General features: G+C 34.1%; 4 protein-coding genes across 5 annotated transcripts; 3 read left to right on the top strand and 1 right to left on the bottom strand.

Moving 5' to 3' along the window:
• The first annotated feature begins 23 nt into the window (after nucleotides 1-23).
• Nucleotides 24-4,181, top strand: LOC123707026 (WD repeat-containing protein 61-like). Its single transcript, XM_045656776.1, has 7 exons — nucleotides 24-165; nucleotides 243-331; nucleotides 399-547; nucleotides 714-949; nucleotides 1,238-1,425; nucleotides 3,279-3,447; nucleotides 3,821-4,181. Exons 1-7 carry the CDS (start codon nucleotides 151-153, stop codon nucleotides 3,926-3,928), a joined length of 954 nt encoding a protein of 317 aa, XP_045512732.1. The 5' UTR covers nucleotides 24-150; the 3' UTR covers nucleotides 3,929-4,181.
• A 1,538-nt stretch (nucleotides 4,182-5,719) lies between these two features.
• Nucleotides 5,720-9,907, top strand: LOC123707388. The gene is made up of 8 exons (XM_045657400.1): nucleotides 5,720-5,810; nucleotides 6,185-6,224; nucleotides 6,909-6,950; nucleotides 7,675-7,716; nucleotides 8,441-8,482; nucleotides 8,870-8,935; nucleotides 9,226-9,267; nucleotides 9,764-9,907. The coding sequence occupies exons 1-8, from the start codon at nucleotides 5,760-5,762 to the stop codon at nucleotides 9,826-9,828; spliced, it is 390 nt and encodes a 129-aa protein (XP_045513356.1). The 5' UTR covers nucleotides 5,720-5,759; the 3' UTR covers nucleotides 9,829-9,907.
• A 1,070-nt stretch (nucleotides 9,908-10,977) lies between these two features.
• LOC123707068 (cuticle protein 7-like) lies at nucleotides 10,978-11,850 on the bottom strand. The gene is made up of 2 exons (XM_045656845.1): nucleotides 11,735-11,850; nucleotides 10,978-11,547 (listed from the first exon to the last, which is right to left on the bottom strand). Exons 1-2 carry the CDS (start codon nucleotides 11,744-11,746, stop codon nucleotides 10,978-10,980), a joined length of 582 nt encoding a protein of 193 aa, XP_045512801.1. The 5' UTR covers nucleotides 11,747-11,850.
• A 2,011-nt stretch (nucleotides 11,851-13,861) lies between these two features.
• LOC123707069 (larval cuticle protein A2B-like) lies at nucleotides 13,862-16,657 on the top strand. 2 transcript variants are annotated; one of them, XM_045656847.1, is made up of 2 exons: nucleotides 13,862-13,914; nucleotides 15,866-16,657. In XM_045656847.1, exons 1-2 carry the CDS (start codon nucleotides 13,912-13,914, stop codon nucleotides 16,355-16,357), a joined length of 495 nt encoding a protein of 164 aa, XP_045512803.1. In that variant the 5' UTR covers nucleotides 13,862-13,911; the 3' UTR covers nucleotides 16,358-16,657. The 2 variants fall into 2 exon arrangements, with proteins under 2 accessions (XP_045512803.1, XP_045512802.1); XM_045656846.1 differs by lacking the exon at nucleotides 13,862-13,914 and adding an exon at nucleotides 15,630-15,652.
• The last annotated feature ends 4,997 nt before the right edge of the window (nucleotides 16,658-21,654 follow it).

Below are 21,654 nucleotides of genomic sequence, written 5' to 3'. Positions count from 1 at the left end.
AATTTACAATCATACTAATCTGTGGTAATAATTTTAAATTGAAATTAGTTATAAGATTCAAATTTCATATTAAAAACTTAGTAATAATTATTACTACTTAGGTGCTAAGTTTAAACATTCAGCATAATCAAATATTTTGCAGAGTAAAGTATGCCTGCTAAAGCGGTAAAATATTTAATATGCGCTTCCCTGGAGTATATAAAGTTATTAAATTTTCTAATATTTCTAATAATTTATTTTAGTATTCTCTTCTTTGTAAAAAGGAGAATGCACATGAAGATCCAATTTACTGTTGTGCTTGGACGAAAATTGTACCAACTGGTGACACTAAGTATGTAACATCTATAAATATTATTTAAAATTTGTATAAATATTGATTAATAATTTACTATGTTTAGTGAAAAAGCAAAAGATTATATAGTAACAGCTGGACTAGATGGCATTGCAAAAGTGTGGGAAATAAAGAATAATAAGCTGGAATTATTGCATGTACTGAAAGGACATAGTATGGCTATTGTGTCAGTTGCCATAAGCCCAGATGGATATAGTAAGGTTTATTATTTTTACTAATATTTAAAGACTTACTTTGACTTGACTTATTTGTAATAACACCAATTGTTTTGGATGTTTGATTTTTTTACAGATTAGAGTGTCATGGTCTAATAAATAATTAAATAACGAATTAAGGTTAAAAAATAACTTTTCTATTTCAGCATTGGCAACAACATCTTTAGACTCGATTCTAATAATTTGGGAGTTATCAACTGGAAACAAAGTTCATGAGATTGAAACAGGTTCAATTGACACATGGAAGGTGGCATTTTCACCTGATGGCACTAAGATAGTGTCTGGTACTCATACTGGAAAACTTATTATCTATGATGTGGTGAAGAAAAATGCCTTAAAAGTTCTTGATACTAGAGCAAAATTTGCTTTATGTGTGTCTTGGGTAACGTAAAACTTTGAATAAAATAATTAACTTATAACGCATTTAGGTGGGGCACTGGCAATAGTCACTCAATAGAGTGGGAAAAATTTCTTTTTCACATGTACTAATGTTAAAAATCATGAACTATACTGATATTATAAAAAGTGAATATTTCTTTATTAATGGGCATTTCAATTGATTTTTCAGTTTAGTTATCAGAATTATTGTATGACTTAACTCTCATCTTATATCATAGAAATAAATGTTATTTTGCATTTTATTGTAAATAAAGGTGATTAATTTTTTCAGAGTAAAGATAGCAAGTTTATAGCTAGCGGTACTGTTAATGGAAATATTTGTATCTTTGATGAAACTCAGGGTAAATTAATTCACACAGTAGAAGCACATACAAAAGATGTCAGATGTATTGAATTTTCACCAAACAGTAAACTAGTTATCACTGCATCTAATGATGGATTTGTCAAGTTGTTTAATGTGTGAGTTTATAACTATTACTAAATTAAATTAGTGTTCTATGCCTTACACCAAAAATAAAACCAATATATGCCAGGTTTAATTATTACGGTATGGTATTATGGTAACATATTTTAACACTATTTTCCTTAATCTTTGGGACATATATAGGTAATTAAAAGAACTGTCTTTCACATCTTCAGGCACTTTTTTATTATTAAACTAAACCTTAGGCTTACAAGTTTATAATATAGCGCCTATGTATAACATTAAGTTGAGGGGTATATGGTACAAACAAAGAATGGGATATACAAAAGATAGCAAAGTCGAAATATTAGGTTCTTACATATGATTAAAGTACTTACAGCACATTTTTTTAAAATCAAAGTATGTACCTTTGCTATCTATACACTTTTGCCATATTAAATAGTAGTAAATTTATCCATATACAAAACAAACCATTCGGACGGTGATCAATAAAATCTTTGAAGGCTGTTTCGAATGCCCCATCAGAGTTGAATTTTTTATCTTGCAAATTCGAATTCGAAAAAAATAGTAATCAGGTGGAGCAGGGTCCGGGCAGTATGGTGGATGTCTTAGACATTTCGATTGAAGCTCCTCTAATTTCGTTGCAGTGTGTGGTCAAGCGTTTTCGTTTAGCTGCAGTGGCCTAAAGCGATTGACCAGCCTTGTTTGTTTAGCAGCTAGAGGGCCGTTCAAGTATTACGTAAGCAGATTTACTGCAATTTATCCCCCCCCCCACCCTCCTCTTGTCAGCAAAAGTAAGCAAAGCTCTCAAAAATAATAGTACATAAACGTATTAATTTTTTGTAGGAATCCTTTGTTTTCAAGAATAGACAATGTGTGGGTAATGTTTGTAAAAAAGTAAATAATTAGTGTCGGCCCCTATCATATCCATCATGGTTTAAAGTTGCTGTTAATAGACATCTGCTGTAATCGTCTGGCAAGATTTAAGAAAGTTATAGTGAACGACACCGGCACTAGTCCACCAAACGCTTACAAGTAACTTCTTCGGAGGTGCTTGGGGCAGGATTTGGCTGGTTCGGAAGTGCTTATCTTATAGGATCCACCTTTCATCACAGGTGATTTGAACGATTTAATTTAAAATCCCTTCATTATTTGTGCGGGTTGAGAAATATAATGCAGCAGTCGACACGCGTTTGTCGATTTGCTTCACTTAATTCGTGAACTTTCAAGCTTTTTCACCTTCTCAATTTGCTTCGAGTGAATTATTACAGTTTTATCATTAGTTGATGATGGATCCGCTTCCACAATACCCATCAATTCTTCGTTTTCAACTTTGGTCTCCGGCCGTCCACAGGGCTTGTTCTGCAGCTCGAAATTTCCAGAACGAAAACATTGGAACCAAAAGTGCACTGTGTTTTTCTTTGCGACACCGCTGCCATGATTTAGGCTTCGAGTCGTTCCTGCAGCACAGGTGCCACGTTGGAACAGTCGTAAACGCGATATTTCATGTTAATCATTTTAAGAGTGACGCAAAAAAAATAAATTAAAACGGGAAAATGAAATAAATCATGGTTTTCGAAAAACAAATGCACAAGTAAATTGGTGTAAAAAATTGAAATTGGAGTTCCTAACCAAACAGGACATATTTGAGGTCAAACGACAAAACGCCAATTTCGTATGTAAGGACCGTTATATTTTAAATTGTAGTAAACAAAGCACGTTGAATATTTTATAGAACAGTAGGCCAACTGGCAGCATGCTCATCTAATGTTAAGTGATACTGCCGCCCATGGACTCTCATACAGTGAGAAGGCTGGCAAATCCGTTGCCGACAACTGACGATAGGCTTTTAATTACCACCGATCGTTAACCGACTACAAAATTCCAGCGCAAGTGGTGATCTTCAAGCCAGTTTAGAGCTCAAGACCTGGGTTTTACATGTAGGCTTTTCACCTGACGGCGCTTGCATAGCGGCAGGAACTGGTGATGGGGAGGTGGTCATTGCGTCGACTTCCGGCCTTAAGATCTTAAAAACTTTTCAAGATCATAGTAATATAGTAAGTCTATTTCGATTTTCTTTAACAGCATTCACGACGTAGGTAAGTCTACATATAACTAATATATATATGAAGTATTTAATTTCTTACAATGACAGTAACATTTAAAACAATGGAAGTTTTTGTGTTATCAATGTTTTGCATTCTGACTACATTTGTATGAAATATATAAAACCTTTGGAGATTTTTGCAATTTTGAAAACTCTTCCTGAGGAAAGATGTCTGTGTAATTGGTAGGTTATATACAAGTGATCGTCTTTCGTGAAAAAAAAATATTTTTAGAGAATCGAATGTAACACCAGGTTATAACTCATTTGACAATGAGAGTATAACTTTTCTATACATATTTCACTATAATTTATTTTATTTTTAGGTGTGGGGCGTACAATTTAATGCGTCGAGCGAAAATGTGGTTTCAGTATCAAAGGACAAATCTATCAATGTTTACGAGTGCCCGAAATTACAGACTAATAAGAAATGAATTATTTACTTAAGAATAAATATTATTTGAACCAAATCATTATCTCATCTCAGTATTTTTTTATTTTACTTCGTGAATTCGATTTATTTACATCCATGGCTTTCTTCTTCCCTTTTGTCCTTCCCATATACAGTGGTACCTCGACGTACGAGTTTAATTCGTTCCGCAACCTTGCTCGTATCTTGAATTACTCGTATCTCGAAGCAAATTTCCCCATACAAAACAATTGAACTAACATTAATCCGTTCCAACCTCCAAAATGTCACCCCAGTTATTTTTGTTACGTGGTTTTGAATAATAAAAACGTATTTACAAATATCAAATATTTATTGCACAAAAACAAATAAGTGAATGTAAAGAAATAAATTAGATATCCTCACTGGTCTTTGCCTTTTTCGCTACATTTTTCTCGCTTTCACCTGTAGGCCGTTTAGAAAAAAACATGTCCAAGGAGGTTTGTTTCTTCCGGAAATTAGTTAGGCAAGTGTCAATAAAAAGGTCAGATGCACGACCTGTTGCAACTTTTTGTGGGTGTTTTTTTTTCTACGAACTGTGAAACTCTCCCACATTCCTAAGATCTCCTTTATCTCACTTGTAGAAATAACCTCCTCCTCTGACTCCTCAAAATCAATTTCTTGCATAACCTCAGTATGCTACTGTGACTGTAACTCTTGTATCTCCTCAGTCGTCAGTTCTACCGAACCGAACCGAACCCGTATCTCGAATTTCGCTCGTCTCGTATCTCGAAAAACTCGTATGTTGGGCACTCGTATGTCGAGGTACCACTGTAGTTGTTTTTAAGAGCCATCTTTTATCTGAGCGACTTGCTATATGTCCCAATGCGACGTGTTGCCAAGTACTGCCAAAACAGTTTTGGTTTTAGTACATCATGCAAGATGTCTATTACTTTTGTTTTAGTCTTATTTTCTCGCTAAATACGCTTCTTTCTATTACTATCTGTCAATTCGTATCCTTAACAATGTTTTCTTTTTTAAATAATTTATTTAAAAGCACTTACGAAATCGTAGTAACTACTCGCATAACAAAAAATTTACATTTAACTAAAAACCACCATAAATACCTAAATCTTCGTACAATAATTTGACGTTGACTAGATTTTACTTATGAAATGGAATTCGTGAAGTCTATCTATATCGATCTCGTTTGTGTACAAAGCACCCCTAAGCCGGGTCCTTGATTAATTTTTGGCTATAAGCGGATTGCCACGGTGTAATACGGATTTAATATCTCACACGAAGTAATCTTATGATAGTGTCTATCATCTAGCTTTAGGTATCCTTGCGCTACACTATTGACGATTATTTTTATTTTTCGTAGATACTCTTGTAACGCAATATTAAATTTTCGCTAAAACATTTAGAATATTACAGAACAATGAATAGTTGCTTCTCTTATATGTCTATGTAAATCGGTTATCAATTTTAATATGACTCCCATGTGAAATTTTGTTTTGCCATGTTTTTGACCTACAAGAGTCCATAGGTACCTACTTAGCGTAAATCTTACGACTAATACTATTTAAGGTGCTTAAAATACCATTATGAGGACTGCTAAGAATAAGAGATCATTTTATTTTAAGGATCGTAAATATCGATATTATACCTTTAATATTATTATCGGTGTATTTTCATAAATTACATTTGATAATAAATTCATTATGCAAATTTAAATTCGACAAATGATTATTTTTATGCATTCACTTGGAATAATTAAGATATGCAAATTGGCAGAAATAAAAGTGCCGGCGATCCAAAGCGTTTCAGTAATTCACTATTAGTCCATACGTTTGAAATATTCTTAATTTTCGAAAATGAATCATTTTTTAATCAACGCACTCCAAACAGCGATACTTGTGTGTCATGTAAGTTATATTGATATTCTTTTAAGTTATATCTACGTTTTGAAGTTTACGAAGTAGGTAGGTAGGTGTTTATTATGGGAGACGAAACATTTGTGCTATATTCGATGTAGATATATTAGGATAGAACCTATGTGTTGAACTTTTTAGGATATAAAAGAAAATACTTACAAAAACATGTGAAGATTAATGTTTTCTCTTAATCTAATTTCAAAGTAAGTTAGTTAGGTCTTCCTGAAGTTTAAGTTGATTCGATCTTATATAAATTTGTTGGTTTTTATGTAACTATCATGTTTACAGATTTTATTTACATTTAATTTACTAAATAGGTATTAATTTCACAGCTAAGGAAGGTAATATTAACACATTATTTTCAGATTCATGCGCAAGAAATATGCCTCGGTCACCACAGCCTAGGTAAATAATAGGTGTTTTACAATTGTTAACTTCATGTTAAATATACGGTAAATTTTCTCTGCCTACAAGCCCGGAGTAATTGTTATTTCGAATCAAACTGAGTACCTGTCTGATATATATATATACCTACGTTAACCATCGTGACACGGTGTCTATTCATAATTCAATTCATTCAGATTTTTTTCAAAAGTGCAAAAAGCGACACCTTAAACATTTACATATGTATATAGGACTAGTTACTATTAACGAACGAAGAAATTGGTTCAGTGTCATAAGAGATCGCACCCGAACATATTTGAAATATTTGTCTCTAGTAGGTATCTCTTGTTACTGAAAGCCCGCTCTACTTGTTTTTATTACCTAATTCCGGCAAAACGGCATTAAGTATGTATAATCACTATGTCTTATAAAGCAAGGAAAGAGGTGATAATCCACTTTATATATCAACTTATTATGTCCTTGTTCGCATGAAGTTTGTAGTCGGACGGATGTTTCTCGAGCCCTATCAAACCTAAGCTACGTTGCTCACCTACTAACTCACTATATCTATAAGATTGTTGGATCATGCCAATTTTCTCTTTTTCCGTCAACGAATATGTGTCTATTGCACACATAAGAAAAAGCCTATAGTTAATTAGAAGTAATTACTGATATTTTGTTCATACCCGTTTTGAAACTTTGCAGGCAGGGAGCTGTTTTCCAAGGAAGGAAGTGGATTTGAGCTTGGTGAGTTACACATCTTAATGAAACGACTATTATTAATCTGTAAGAGGCACTATACTTATTCCTTGAAACCTACAGCACACGTAATATGGAATGAAACCGGGTACACTTTAAATAGGAAATAATGCAACAAAATGAATTTTAAATATTTATATAAGTAGGAGTTACTAGTCACAAACAACCACTTGAGAAAAGACTATTTTTGAGAAAAAAATATCTTTCCAACATTTGTCTCCAGTATTTATTGTTGAATCACGGTAAAACCATGGGAATAACGTAAAGGTAACTTTATATTCCGAAAAAATGCAAGAATGTCCACACAAGTAGAGTCTTACCGAGACTTAAACTTTTTATAGATTCTGAAGAAACCCATTTGAACTCAAATGACATCCCACTGATTGAAGGCAGTGGCTTATTTGACGGTGAGTATATAAAATCACTATGTCTTAAAAAAGCAAGCAAAGAGCTGATAATCTACTTTATATATCAACTTATTATGTCCTTGTTCGGATGAAGTTTGTAGTCGGACGGATCTTTCTCGAGCCCTATCAAACCTAAGCTACGTTGCTCACCTACTAAGTCACTATGTCTAGAAGATTGTTGGACCCTGCCAATTTTCTCTTTTTCCTTCAACGAACATGTGTCTATTGCACACATAAGAAAAAGCCTTCAGTTAATTACTAGTAATTACTGATATTTTGTTCATACCGGTTTTGAAACTTTGCAGACAGGGAGCTGTTTTCCAAGGAAGGAAGTGGATTCGAGCTTGGTGAGTTACACATGTTAATGAAACGACTATTATTAATCTGTAAGAGGCACTATACTTATTCCTTGAAACCTACAGCACACGTAATATGGAATGAAACCGGGTACACTTTAAATAGGAAATAATGCAACAAAATGAATTTTAAATATTTATATAAGTAGGAGTTACTAGTCACAAACAACCACTTGAGAAAAGACTATTTTTGAGAAAAAAATATCTTTCCAACATTTGTCTCCAGTATTTATTGTTGAATCACGGTAAAACCATGGGAATAACGTAAAGGTAACTTTATATTCCGAAAAAATGCAAGAATGTCCACACAAGTAGAGTCTTACCGAGACTTAAACTTTTTATAGATTCTGAAGAAACCCATTTGAACTCAAATGACATCCCACTGATTGAAGGCAGTGGCTTATTTGACGGTGAGTATATAAAATCACTATGTCTTAAAAAAGCAAGCAAAGAGCTGATAATCTACTTTATATATCAACTTATTATGTCCTTGTTCGGATGAAGTTTGTAGTCGGACGGATCTTTCTCGAGCCCTATCAAACCTAAGCTACGTTGCTCACCTACTAAGTCACTATGTCTAGAAGATTGTTGGACCCTGCCAATTTTCTCTTTTTCCTTCAACGAACATGTGTCTATTGCACACATAAGAAAAAGCCTTCAGTTAATTACTAGTAATTACTAATATTTTGTTCATACCGGTTTTGAAACTTTGCAGACAGGGAGCTGTTTTCCAAGGAAGGAAGTGGATTCGAGCTTGGTGAGTTACACATGTTAATGAAACGACTATTATTAATCTGTAAGAGGCACTATACTTATTCCTTGAAACCTACAGCACACGTAATATGGAATGAAACCGGGTACACTTTTAAAAGGAAATAATGCAACGAAATGAATTTTAAATATTTATAACTATATGAGTACTAGTCACAAACAAGCACTTGAGAAAAAACTATTTTTTGAGAAAAAAATATCTGTAAAACGTTTGTCTCCAGTATTTGTTGTTGAATCACGGTAAAACCACGGGAATAACGTAAAGGTAACTTTATATTCCGAAAAAAAATCCAAGAATGTCCACACAAGTAGAGTCGTAGTCGAAGAAATTTTACTAACAATAAATACTAACCGAGACTTAAACTTTTTATAGATTCTGAAGAAATCCATTTGAATTCAAATGATACCCCACTGATTGAAGGCAGTGGCTTATATGACGGTGAGTATATAAAATCACTATGTCTTAAAAAAGCAAGCAAAGAGCTGATAATCTACTTAATATTTCTATTTGTGTCTATCAAACGAGCCATATCAAACATGAGCCTCAGGGTTATCCATGAGTTACTCAGGGTTATCAAGGCGTACATAGAATATTTTGAGACATGCAAGTTTTCTCGTTTTTCTTCAACGAACATGTGACTATAAAGACACACACAAATAAGTAAAAGCCATCAGTTATTCACAAAAAAATACTGATATTTTGTTCATACCTGTTTTTAAACTTTGCAGACAGGGAGCAGTTTTTCTACGATGTACGGGGATTTAACTTCAGTAAGTTACACATCTTAATTAAGTGACTATTCAAAATCCGTAAGAGGCACTATACTTATTTCTTGAGACCTAATGTACACGTAATATAACAGGAAACCAGGTACACTTTGAAAAGGAAATAACGCAACGAAACGGCTTTAGTGTTAGTACCAAAATGATTACTTCCAAACACCATGGTTTATAATTACTTATTACTATTAGAAGAATAACTAATATAATTATAAGGTGGTTGCCGACAAGCATATCTATCAATTATAAATATGCTATAAGTTTAATGGTTACATTTAAATACTTAAATATTTTGTCGTATTACTTTTTTCCCTTATGTGTACTCGTATGCTATGCACCTGCTTTCCCATTGGTTAGTGATTTGAGTAACTCCATTACGACTCTCGGTTTGCCTCAGTTCCTATTGTAATTACCAGCAAAAATCCACGTTTATCACCTTAACTATGCCTACTGGATATTTGTTAATATATTTTAATTCTTGTTGCAGATATAAAATATTCTCTACTGTTTTCAGAAGATACACAGAACATTATAAAATATATATCTATCTAAAAATGTTAAAAACTAATGTTTTATTTAAATATACATATTTCATGAAACTTCAAGTTTGAATAAATCAAACCACCTTTGAATAAATGGAAATAAATAAGCATCGAGTATTTTTAATTCATAAATATACCTATATTTGTTAGAACTAGAAAGCGTAAATAACATTTTATTCTATGTATAGTGATTTACCTACCTACCACTATAGGTAGTTACTATCAAAACGCAGCGCTTTATCAAACAACTCTGATATTGCTTGCATACAATAACATCGATTCATGCAGACATAATGAAAAGGCATTTATCGAAAATATTTACATCGGCAGCAAGTCAATCGGTATCAGCTTAATTTGTGGGGAATTATGCGGCAAGGCCCGTCGGGAAATCAACTTTACATTCAATTTGGCGCGCGGCACAGATAAAAACCAATCTCTTCATTTTTACCTGCGCTTCGAGAATAAATGTTGATGTGATGCTGATTTTATTTTCGGCTATTCACCGCTTTATTTAACTTTATAAAATCTTGGTCGCTCCACGAGTTAGTCCCGCTTTGGCTATGTGGAAAATCAAGGATAGGTTTTCTATTTGTACCATCGCTCAATAGAGATAATTTCTATTGCTATTCTGAAAAAGGTCTGATGGTAGAGACACTTAGTTGACAAGCCGTATTGTGTCCGCGAGTGCTGGGCGAACGGAGGTATCGTTGTCGTAATCACGGCCGCGCGCCGGCAGCTCGATTCAATGAGATGAAATCACTATGCGGCTTTATGAATAATTCAGGTGCGGTCCACCTGACTGGGGGGGGGGAATATCTAACCCCCCAATATGCCTTCCAGCTATGCGTTGGATGGACATTGATAATGTTGTTGGCATTTGAAATTATATTATCAGCCACCATATATATATCAGCTGTTATGTCATGTCATTACATATGTTGTTATAGTTGTATTTCACTAAGATGTGTTTGCATAACTTCAATTTTGATTTATAATGTATTTGTCCTAGATTAGATCAATCCGGTGATTACCAAGCACTGAGAATGAGTAGGTAGGTAAGTAATACCATGCAGTACGATAAAATCAACAATTTAATAATTTATTTACAACTAGTCATATTAATAAACAGAACAACTTTATAAATAAATCACATCAGTACTTAGTGGTGGTAAGAGATAGCGGGGGAAGAGAAGGTAACTTGAGTGAGTGCTGGAGCGGCGCTGTAGGCAACCTTGGCGGGTGCGGCGTAGTGAGCGACAGGGGCAGCGGCGTAGTGAGCCACGGGGGCAGCGGCATAGTGAGCGACAGGTGCAGCGGCATATTGAGCAACGGGGGCAGCGGCGTAGTGAGCGACAGGGGCAGCGTAGGAAACGGGAGCTGCATAGGAGACCTTAGCGACGGGGGCAGCAGCGTAAGCTACTTTAGCGGGTGCTGGGGCTGGGATTGGGGTACCCTCGTAACGGACGATGGCGTTGAAGCCATTCTGGTGGTCAGAGGTGTACTCCACAATACGGTGGACACCATCGGGCTGAACAAGAGAGTATGAGCCGTGGACAGCGTCTCCCTCACGAGCTTCCTGTTGCTGTTTAATATCACCGCTGTGCTCATCGTGAACTGAGTATTGGTACTCGTAGTGGGCTGGAGCTTCTGCTTCAGCGTAGGCCACCTTGGCAAGGGGAACCACTGGAACGGCAGAGGCAACTGCGGCCAGGGCAAGAACAACGAAGAACTGAAATGAATTACAAATAAGATTTAAAATAGTCTAGCAAACTTTAAATATTTGAATCAAACACTGTTTTTGTATTCAATTAAAATTAATTGTAAATTATTAAAATAAATGACTAAATCATGTAAAATCAATACTGAATTAGTTTTGTGGAATTATATTGAAGATATTTAAAAATATTTTTATATACCTTAGCTGCCATTGTTACTGGTATGATTGTCCAAGTTTGACTATGATTGTGTTCGAGTTGCACCAGTTTTTATACTTGATTATTTCGTCCGCGATGGTGACAATTTTCGCCGGCGGCTGTAGGGCGTGCACTTATTAATCGACTTGCAGGTGAAGGTTACGGAGGCATACGTAAGTAGATCGGAATGAAACGGGTACCTTGCACGACATGACATATGACATGTGGCCAATTTCGTTGTTACAAGGTTAAACTTTCGATTTTGTATGTAGGAATTTATGTATATCTTTCCTCAAGTGTTATTTAATGTTTTTTACAATTTCGTGACATTCACGGTTTAATACTTAATTATATGATTATATAATAATATAGTTCAACATACTTATATCTCTTAATATTAAATTTAAACATCAAACTATCTTCGGAACGGTCATATTGTTTTCTGTTTGACGTAATTTCTTTCTTTTTTTCTTTTATTTCTGTTCTGTTTAATGTTTTATGTCTTATGTATGTTGCACGTCAAACGTAGGTTTTATTATTTTAAATTAGGCAATTGTGATAATATCGTTATTCTGTAAAATTACTTTCCACTGAAAGTGTATTTCTTTTAAATAAAAACTGGAGGTCCTGTGTTCCATTCGCGACGAAAATATTTCTCGTGTTGGTCGGCATAGATGGGTTTATTGAAAAGGAAAGTTCAAAGGAAGTCATTGTAAATGGATCTATGTTGTTTGAATTTGTATTTAGTTGTGTAAAGCTCAAAAGGTGTAAAATGTATAATTAAAAAGCCTTATTTGTATCCAAAATAAAGTTAATTGACACCACTTATGGCTTGTAATTAATTGTAATATTGGCAACTAAAAGTCGTCGTGTTTCGAAGTAATCTCATGATATACAGTCGAGCATACTCGTTACGTAACATTCCTTTATTTTCAGACCATTCGATTAAATACAATTTAATACACCTGATAACTACTACCTATATGTTTGTTTACGGAAAAGGTTTGTTTTCTCATACAGTTTATACTATATATACTATACATAATAGTATATAGTGATTACTTGACAGTGAAGGATTCGAAGTTCAAGCAGTCAGCTAATTGAGAACGATAAAATTATCTTAATTAACATATTTATTTGAAATATAAAATGGATAAATTTTCAATTCGTGTCTTCTTAAAAATAAATCCTTCTGAATTGATGAAATGTTATCCGTAGTGAAATAAGTAATAAATCGTAATATATATTTAATTACCATGTTTTAAATAGAATTTAGACTACTGAATGTAAGTATTTTTTATATCAAATTTGTCCAAATTTTACTGCCATACGTTATTATAATCAAAAATATATCACATAGAGTAGTAAGAACCAAGATATCTATCGAAGAGTTTTTTTTAATATAAGTCTATACATCAGGTAGTTTGACAATATTTTAACTATATAGATAAACAAAAAATATATTACAAAGAGAAGTAAGAACCAAGATATCTATCGAAGAGTTCTTTTAATAAAAATCCATAAATCAGGAAGTTTAACAAGTTCTTAACTAGAGTTTAAATTAGATCTGAAAACAACAAGTCCATTCAAAAGAGACTCAATATCCCTTATCTTTCGTAGGTATTTTTTATCTGTGTAATCATTTCGTTCTTGACCTTTAAGTAATATACGTGTACTTTAATAATGACATTTCGAAGAAAAATGTCCCATAGGTCGTGTAATATGACCTAGTTCGTGAGTAAAAACGCGTTGAAGTTATAATAATTAAGTGTATTGTATCATTTTCCTTATCGTATGACTAAATGATTAAAGTACTGTAAATGTTTATTGATTGACAGACTAGAAATACTAGTACTAGTAGTGTATGTGAGAACGGACCAGATACGTTTCATTATTTATCTATATTAATGATTATTTTCATAGACAAGTGTTATACTTTCTTATTACTTTGCTTAACAAGACAAAACAATTATGGTTTGGGGCTGATGTGTATGGAAAAGGCAAAGATTGTCAGGAAACCTCTTGATTTTCTTCTACCTAAAAACATCGACGGCGTGTGTCAGGCATAGAAGGCTCATCACATACTTGGCCATTAAGAAAAATTACACAGATCACACATGACAGAATGAACAGAAAGAAACAGAATAGAGGAGAATATGTAATCGGAGTTTAATGTTCAAATGGTACAAATACCATCAAACAATCATAATTATAAAATAATCAAATTTCATTTTTCAATAGAACAGTGTACAAATATTAAACATTATGTAACATCTATCAACTAGGTGATACATATTTCAAACGAGATTAACGAAGATAGCAGTAATAACTAATTACAATATTGTAACTTAGCGTAAGAGCCAAGTCCAAGTCAATGTCTAGTTTTTAGTGATTGGTTCACTTTATTCAAAAACTACTCCCACCTTGGGTGTCGTTTTTCTTCCTAAATTTATTTATTGTAAATATGTAATAAATACAATAACCTTTCTTCAGTGTATTAGCAAAGGATCTTTAGCTTCTTTGGACATCTAGCACGCAGAGGTCGCGTTAACTTGGAAAAGCTTGTGGTAATCGACAGAGTGGAAGGCACGAGACCCTGAGGACGATCCTCTTCTCGCTAGACCGACCAAAGTCTTAACAGGGCTAGAGAAGCGCTAAGGCTTGCCGAAGAAAGGAAAGAATGGAGAAAGCTATGAAACCAAGCTATAAGCCAAGAAGACACATCACGAATGAAGAATAAAAAAGACAAATTATATTTATTTCTAAATAGTGTAGTCATGAAGTTTTCGTAAACATTTGGCTTCAGTACCATTAACATCATATTTTACCCTAGGTAAAGGGGTAAAATATCATAAAGATATGTTGGTATGTCAGAACAAACAGTTTTATATAAAATTATTGTGTGTTACGGTGAAACAAACAAAATATTTTAGCTTATTCAGGAATTTTTCCCCGTCCATTAAAAGTTGTAATATTTACTGTAAAAAGCCTTTAATACTAAAAATGTTTTTGGCTCTTTGTGTAACGCATGTTAATATTTTTGTACGGTGTAATGACAAAACCTTGCCGATGGGAAAAAAGCAACTGGTTTTTATTACATTAATTAATCTTAAAATGCGTTTATTTATGTATTGAGTAATCTTCAATTACCTTAGTATTTTTATGGTGGATCAAGTCACCTAAGGCTTATTGCTTGTGTATAATCGAGGTCCGGCTTATGATAATAAGGCAATAAAAAGCCTGTAAGCTCAAAACCTACTGCCTACTTATCACAAAACATGATCAATTACTGATTATATAACTATGGTTGTTTTTAGAATGTCAATCAAACTAAAATCTTAAAGTTTGGCATATTCGACAATGGTTATGACGAGATATTAATTATAAAAAAGAAAGGGTCTAAAAACATATTATTTGCAGATACTTTTTTTATAAAACGTTTATTTATAGAACTGGGTAAAATCGGTCTGTTGAATGATAATATACGGGAGCCTCTTCTGCCATCCATAGACACTCTCAATGCCTCGCATGTGCGCTGACGGAGTAATAATATTAATAGAGATTTTTAGACAAATAAATTTCTCTCCTAAATGACTGTATCTATAGATGAAACAGCAAAAGATTAAGATTCAGTGTAAGAACCTAAGCATATAGTTCCATAGTTTACAAATTTATTGCATATGACATAGTGAGGGGTACTAATCTATAATATACTTTTTGTATTTGACAGAACAACTTTCATACTTTAATGAATGTTGTTAATGAATGTAATCACCTTGTATGAGAAATGACATACCGAACCGGATTTGGATATGTTCTGCTCAAACCTACTTTTGTTCAAAGACTTTAATATATAAGCAGTGTCTCTGTAACAAAATGCATTATCTGATAACTATTCTACCATTAAACATGGCAGCTAAAGTGAGTTACAGATTTATTGAAACAAACTTAAAAGAAATTGGATATTACCAAGTGTACTATTTCCTCAGAAACAGCAAATATTATTTAATGGAAACTTTATTTTTTTAAATACGAGATAGTATTTTATGTTATTTTTCTTTGGATTTAATAAGTTTTAAGTTGATTGGTTACCCTACAATTTACCTATCATATATAAAAATAATTTTCTTTCAGTTCGTAGTCTTCTTCGGTTTGGTGGCAGCCGCGGCTGCACTTCCCGTAGTGCCTGTCGCCCATGTCGCTTATGAGCCTGAAGCACCAGCCCACTACCAGTACCAATACTCAATCCATGATGGCGTCAGCGGAGACGTCAAGGAACAACAAGAGGCTCGTGAAGGCGACGCTGTCCACGGTTCATACTCATTCATCCAACCCGATGGCGTTCACCGCATTGTAGAGTACACCGCTGACAAGGAACACGGTTTCAATGCTGTCGTACGCTATGAGGGCACACCAATCCCAGCCCCCACCAAGGTCCCAGTGTCTGCCCCAGTAGCCTACGCTCCAGTGTCTTACGCACCAGCAAAGGTCGCATATGCCCCAGCTAAAGTATATTCTCCTGTATCTTACTCAGCACCAGTGTACTCCCCAGTGTCCAAGGTAGCATACGAAGCTCCCCTGGGTCATGTTACATTCTCATCACCTGTCGCCTCATACCACCACTAACTTAGAATTTGTTAACTAATTTATTTTGTTGATTAATTATACTTTAATCATGTACCAAACCTATTACTACCTGAAAAGGTACATATCATGTACCTACCCTAACGTATTAATAACAATGTAAAGTAAACTGAAAATCACTTTAATACTGTAAGGACTAAAAACAGTACCCACTTAAAGTTATTCATATATCGTAACGTAACCTAAGCCATTTATATAATGAATGAATAAAAACGGAAGACAACTACCTCCTAGCTTACTACCCAATACATCAATCGTTAACTAATCGTGCATTTATATTGACTGTAGGTACTATATATAAATTTATAGTTAATTAACAATTAAATATTAAAGTATGACTCTGAATAAGGCTGTATGTTACCGTATTCATTGTTTACCATCGCCAATCAAATAGAATTGCACAAGGAGGCGTCAAAACGGCGTATCCGATATCAAAACGTTATAAACGAAGTTAGAAGGAAGCGTGCGGGTAGTGTCGGGGAATCAATTGAATTATGTAACATTATGAAGTGAGTGGCTCCCGTTACTTGGCACGTCCGTTCCCCTACGGCTCGCTTTGACGCATTACGCCTGACACCTATTCACTCATGTAGTTAAACTCGCGTATAACCATTATAATTGGACCTTGCACTAGTCACAAAGTTACTCCTCCGCCCCCTACAGTTACAAAGTTATGAGGGCGCGGAGTAGTTCTCAAACATTTGTCGGAGTGGTTCTGCTTAACTTGCAAGTAAAACGCTACACGCCACACATTAATGATTGCAGGCAAATACAAATTGACAGTACTGATAGTAAAAGTGGTTGTTAGGATAAAGCGAGGGGATTATAAATGTGTGATGTGAATATTAAATTTAAGCGGGTAAAATGTGAACTTTGCAAGGGGTTTCCAAAATGTTTTGCCAATGATGTTTTATCTGAGTTTGTTTAATAGCAAGGCAGACTTTTAAGACAGTTTTATTATCGAAATGTTTTAATTTATAATTAATTATATTACATATTTCAGTAACAGATCCATAATAACAAACCCATCAGCAATATAATATGTCTTATCTTACCTTTGGCTTGATAAAGATGACACAAAACTATTTTATTGTATCTCGCCTCCGTTGCTTATATAAGCTATATACTATGTAACAAAGAGGTTCAGAAACAACACGGAAATTTGTTTTCTCCAAATCTTATTAAGGCGTAATAATGTTCAACCTGTCCTTTTTATTGACTAAATTTTCTGGAAGATATCGCTCGTTAATTCATTGTCATTCTAAGTAAGTGAATGCTTATACATTTTACTATAAATATTATATTACTGTAAGTAGGTACTCTGGTCGTTATTAAATGTTTTTGATGACAAAGGGTTGCGATAATCCGAGTATTACAAAATAATGAAGCACAACAAAGCCGTATTGTGTAATGATAGAGAGATATTAAAGCAAATGTTGCTTTGCTTTACCCCCGAGACTCACTGAAAGGGTTTCCGTATTACAGAATTTAGTTTTAAAAAAATGTATTGCGAATAACTTCTTTAAGGGATTTGGTTGCGATCTTTGATGACGCATAAATACGGTTTGCAATGTGGATTATATTATAAATAGACTCAATTACTGTAATACAAATTATTATGATCAGTTCCACGAGGCTGGTGTAGAAACTTTATTTACACTAATAAAACATAAATTTAGTAATAACCTACAATGTGTTTGCTCTGATTCTAGTACATATTCGACAAGACACTTTTATAAGTCATTAAAATTATTCACAGATTATTAAGATCCGAAGCGCATTGTTGCAATACAAGCCTGTCAATTATAACGAAACATATAAAGCGAATAGATACGGCAATTACTAGGACAGGAAGAGCGCCTGCGCCCGCCTAATTGTTTCCGTCGACTTCCCCCTCCCTGCTTCCTCCTCACTTCGTCAGCCCACCCCATTGCTGACTAAACGATGAAATATGAAACTCGGAGGTTCGATTGGTCTTTGTAAATGTTTATTGACTTGTATTATTCGCTTCAATAACACGATATTCAGTTTTCGAGATAGGGAGTTGAAAGACACCACGTTGATATATTTATTGTGTTACATATATCTGCGAGATCTGCTTTTCAGTTCATTAGAATCGAATATACTATTTTATGTACGTATTTATCATAATGTTACCTCTCGATATCCTGTATAAAATAAAATCTGCTAATAAATTCCACGTAGCACAAACATTGAATATCATAACGAGTGGCAATTTGTAATTTGGCAACATTTGATCAATGAAGTTGTAACAATATCAACATTTTTCCAGCAATCCGATACGGATCACCCGGAAGCAATCTGCGTGGACACAATACGTCCACATTGTTAATGCACGTGCCGACGTGTGCCTGAACAAAATCGCGTACGCTTTTACGAGAGATTGCTATTTAGTTCACTAGGCGTTTCATTTCTCTTTTAATAAGGTAATAGAAGTAAGTATACTTTGTATTTTTATATAGCAAACGGGCCGAAGGCTCTCGTGGTGTTAAGTGATACGGGTGGAATTTCATATCTTTCCTCGACGTCCGATGTTGAAACTGAGCTGCAGCAGGAATTAATCCGAAATCCTCGGCACCATCCGTGGTAAATTCGGTAGAAGATGTCTCTATGCAACGCTAAGGGATCGCTGCGAAAGTGGACGATTCGTTATATTGTACATCTGTTTAAAACAAATACTAAAAAGTAAACTATACGTATATTGTATTAATATATATATTATCTTATTATTAGTACAATACTCTACTACAAGTAATTATATTGTGTTTTGTATTTCTAGCCACTTTATCTAGTCTGTCATATTGAATATTACAAGTTAATTAATATTCTCTTAGCGGCGTCCATTTAGGAGACAACGCTGACAAATACAAAGTACCCAACCCTTCATTAGCCAAGCTAATGATTTGCTAAACACTCCCTTCTAGGTATTCCCTCGACATCTGCTTTGTTCGAGACCAAAATCTATTTAATGATATCGTATTGCTAATTTTGGGATTAGACTCGCGTTCCGTCGGTTATTGAATTATTCCGTTTGCGGGGGCTTCTTGTTCCCTCGGGAGGTTATGCGCAACGTTGATAAATACTTCCAACGACTTGGCAATTACATCTGAATTAAAAAAAAAGCGCCTTTGGAATTTTTAAACGCTTTTTTTATACACTTCTATAATGAATTATTTTGGTTAATATAACTCACATATAATATTAGGACCGTAAAAAGTTTTAAAAGGCGGTAGGTTCAGAAGCACTCAGAAGTGATTTTAGTTGGTATTCCTTCACGGTTATCTGAGTAGCAAAGCACCAGGAGTAGGTTGAGTTAATGTATCCCCACTGAGGATACGCAATGAATTTCTACTGCGGTTGGAAAGGTAAAGGGTAGCGAATGTACTCTGTAATGTGTACTCTAGTAAAATATAAAGATCTTTCGTATATTAATTTATCTGAATACCTATTAATATATTGATTTTTGTATAAAACACGTTGAATATCCTTAGTTTAATAAATCCTCTGTATTCCATTTACTAAATCCAATCATTATTTGGACTAAATTAAATATTAACTAGCAACAATACACGGACACCCCACGATACCAAGACTCCTCGACTTTTTATGTTCATTGAACCGAAGACAATAATTATTCGTTAATCATAACCGAACAGTATCAACAATGGACACGCATCAACCACTAGGAGCCACTCAATTAGGAGCCATTCACGACCCCCTACTTCTCACAGTCACACTTTTCAACATAATTTCTCCTGGTCAGGGTTCTTGTGATGTACCACCACCCAGCAGGTTATAAAGTAAATAATATATCTGATTAGTGTTAAAACGTCTATATATATATAGTCATACTGACTACAGTTTAGTTAATAAAGTTTGGCGTCATGTATTTAACGTTATCTACAGAACACATATCTTGACCATAGATATATTATGTCTCTGGTATATATATGTTTATGCTAATTACATGAAAATCAGTTAATATCCATTTCATGACTGCTGCGACGATGTCCAGCCTCCTACTTATATGATAGGCTAAAATGTGTGAAATGACATGTAATTTCAGGTCGAAATGACAGAAGATTACTACTGACAGATTAAAAAAAGGAAAATAATAAAGTCGTAAAGTTAAAAAAGTATAAACTGTTAATAAGAAGTTTCAGCTATTATATATTTTATTTTACCTCGTCGACGTGAAAAATAATTGACAATAGTTGACTCCTCCAATTGCATCTTGCCCCTACAGAGATGGCAGAATGGCAACTAGGCTTCCTGTGCTTTTTATTTCTTCGTGCATAGGATCTGGAACACTATCTATATAACCCTCGCAAAATAACGCTTAAAACGCAAATTTAACTAACAACCCGTTAGTCCATTCTTTGATTATATAATTCTAGGCCTTAAAAGAGGTACCTAATATTAATTATTTGGCAACATTAACCGCACTTTAATGTTTATTGAGAATCATGAAATATTTATATAAAGATCTTTATTTTGCGTATTCAAAGAGATAAGCCGGATTCTTTGCCCAATTCTACTGATTTAAATACTAAAACATAACACAAAAAAAACTAGACCGAATGCGAAGACCCCGAAAGCCACGTTAATGTTATTATTTGGCAACATTTACTAAATAATTTGCTCGTTAAACGTCCCAAGCCGCGCCCCTCTAACTACCGTATTGTGTAGGCCCCTCGGGAGCTGGATTCAACCAATACTGAACATTAATTACTTCACCGTCTTTGTGTCGTATTTGTGGCAACATGCTCTTTTGTCCGCTATACGAAATTAATAACGCTCTAAACGAGAGACGGATTAGAAAACTATTGAAACGAACTCTTATAAGTCTGATTAGTTTTGCCTAATGCATTTTGTATTTCTGATACAGATTACTACATAAATTTTGACTGACGAATTTTTGAAGAGAATTTATTGTTAAACATACACGCTTAGTATAAATTAAACTAAAATAATAGTGTGACACGATTCAATTCAAAGGCACTCAACACTTTTGAAACTGGAGTTTTTAATTATAAATTAAAAACTTGCTTAGGATACAACGAAGTAATGATAAATGGAGCAATTTAAAATGAATTTAATTATTACTGGTATACAAATAATTTAGAATATTAACTTTATATAATAAGTCCCCCTAGGTATCTATATTGTAAGGTGTGGATGGTTTTGTTTCACGCTTAGGTAAACGAATTGGGGGAAATTTAGTGGAGAAGTGAAAAGAGTTAGTCGCTTTGCTATAA

The sequence above is a fragment of the Pieris brassicae genome, chromosome 3, assembly GCF_905147105.1.
Source record: "Pieris brassicae chromosome 3, ilPieBrab1.1, whole genome shotgun sequence".
Lineage (NCBI taxonomy): Eukaryota > Metazoa > Arthropoda > Insecta > Lepidoptera > Pieridae > Pieris > Pieris brassicae.
Note: the sequence above shows the minus strand (reverse complement) of the source record. Positions and strands in the feature narration are given on the sequence as shown.

Bases quoted from the DNA above. Each gene is read 5' to 3' on its own strand.
- LOC123707026 (XM_045656776.1), top strand. The intron at 548-713 runs GTAAGGTTTATT...TTTCTATTTCAG, and splicing joins CATAAGCCCAGATGGATATA to CATTGGCAACAACATCTTTA. The intron at 1,426-3,278 runs GTGAGTTTATAA...ACAAAATTCCAG, and splicing joins TTTGTCAAGTTGTTTAATGT to CGCAAGTGGTGATCTTCAAG.
- LOC123707388 (XM_045657400.1), top strand. From the start codon at position 5,760: ATGAATCATTTTTTAATCAACGCACTCCAAACAGCGATACTTGTGTGT. The intron at 6,225-6,908 runs GTAAATAATAGG...GAAACTTTGCAG, and splicing joins CCTCGGTCACCACAGCCTAG to GCAGGGAGCTGTTTTCCAAG. The intron at 8,483-8,869 runs GTGAGTTACACA...AACTTTTTATAG, and splicing joins AGGAAGTGGATTCGAGCTTG to ATTCTGAAGAAATCCATTTG.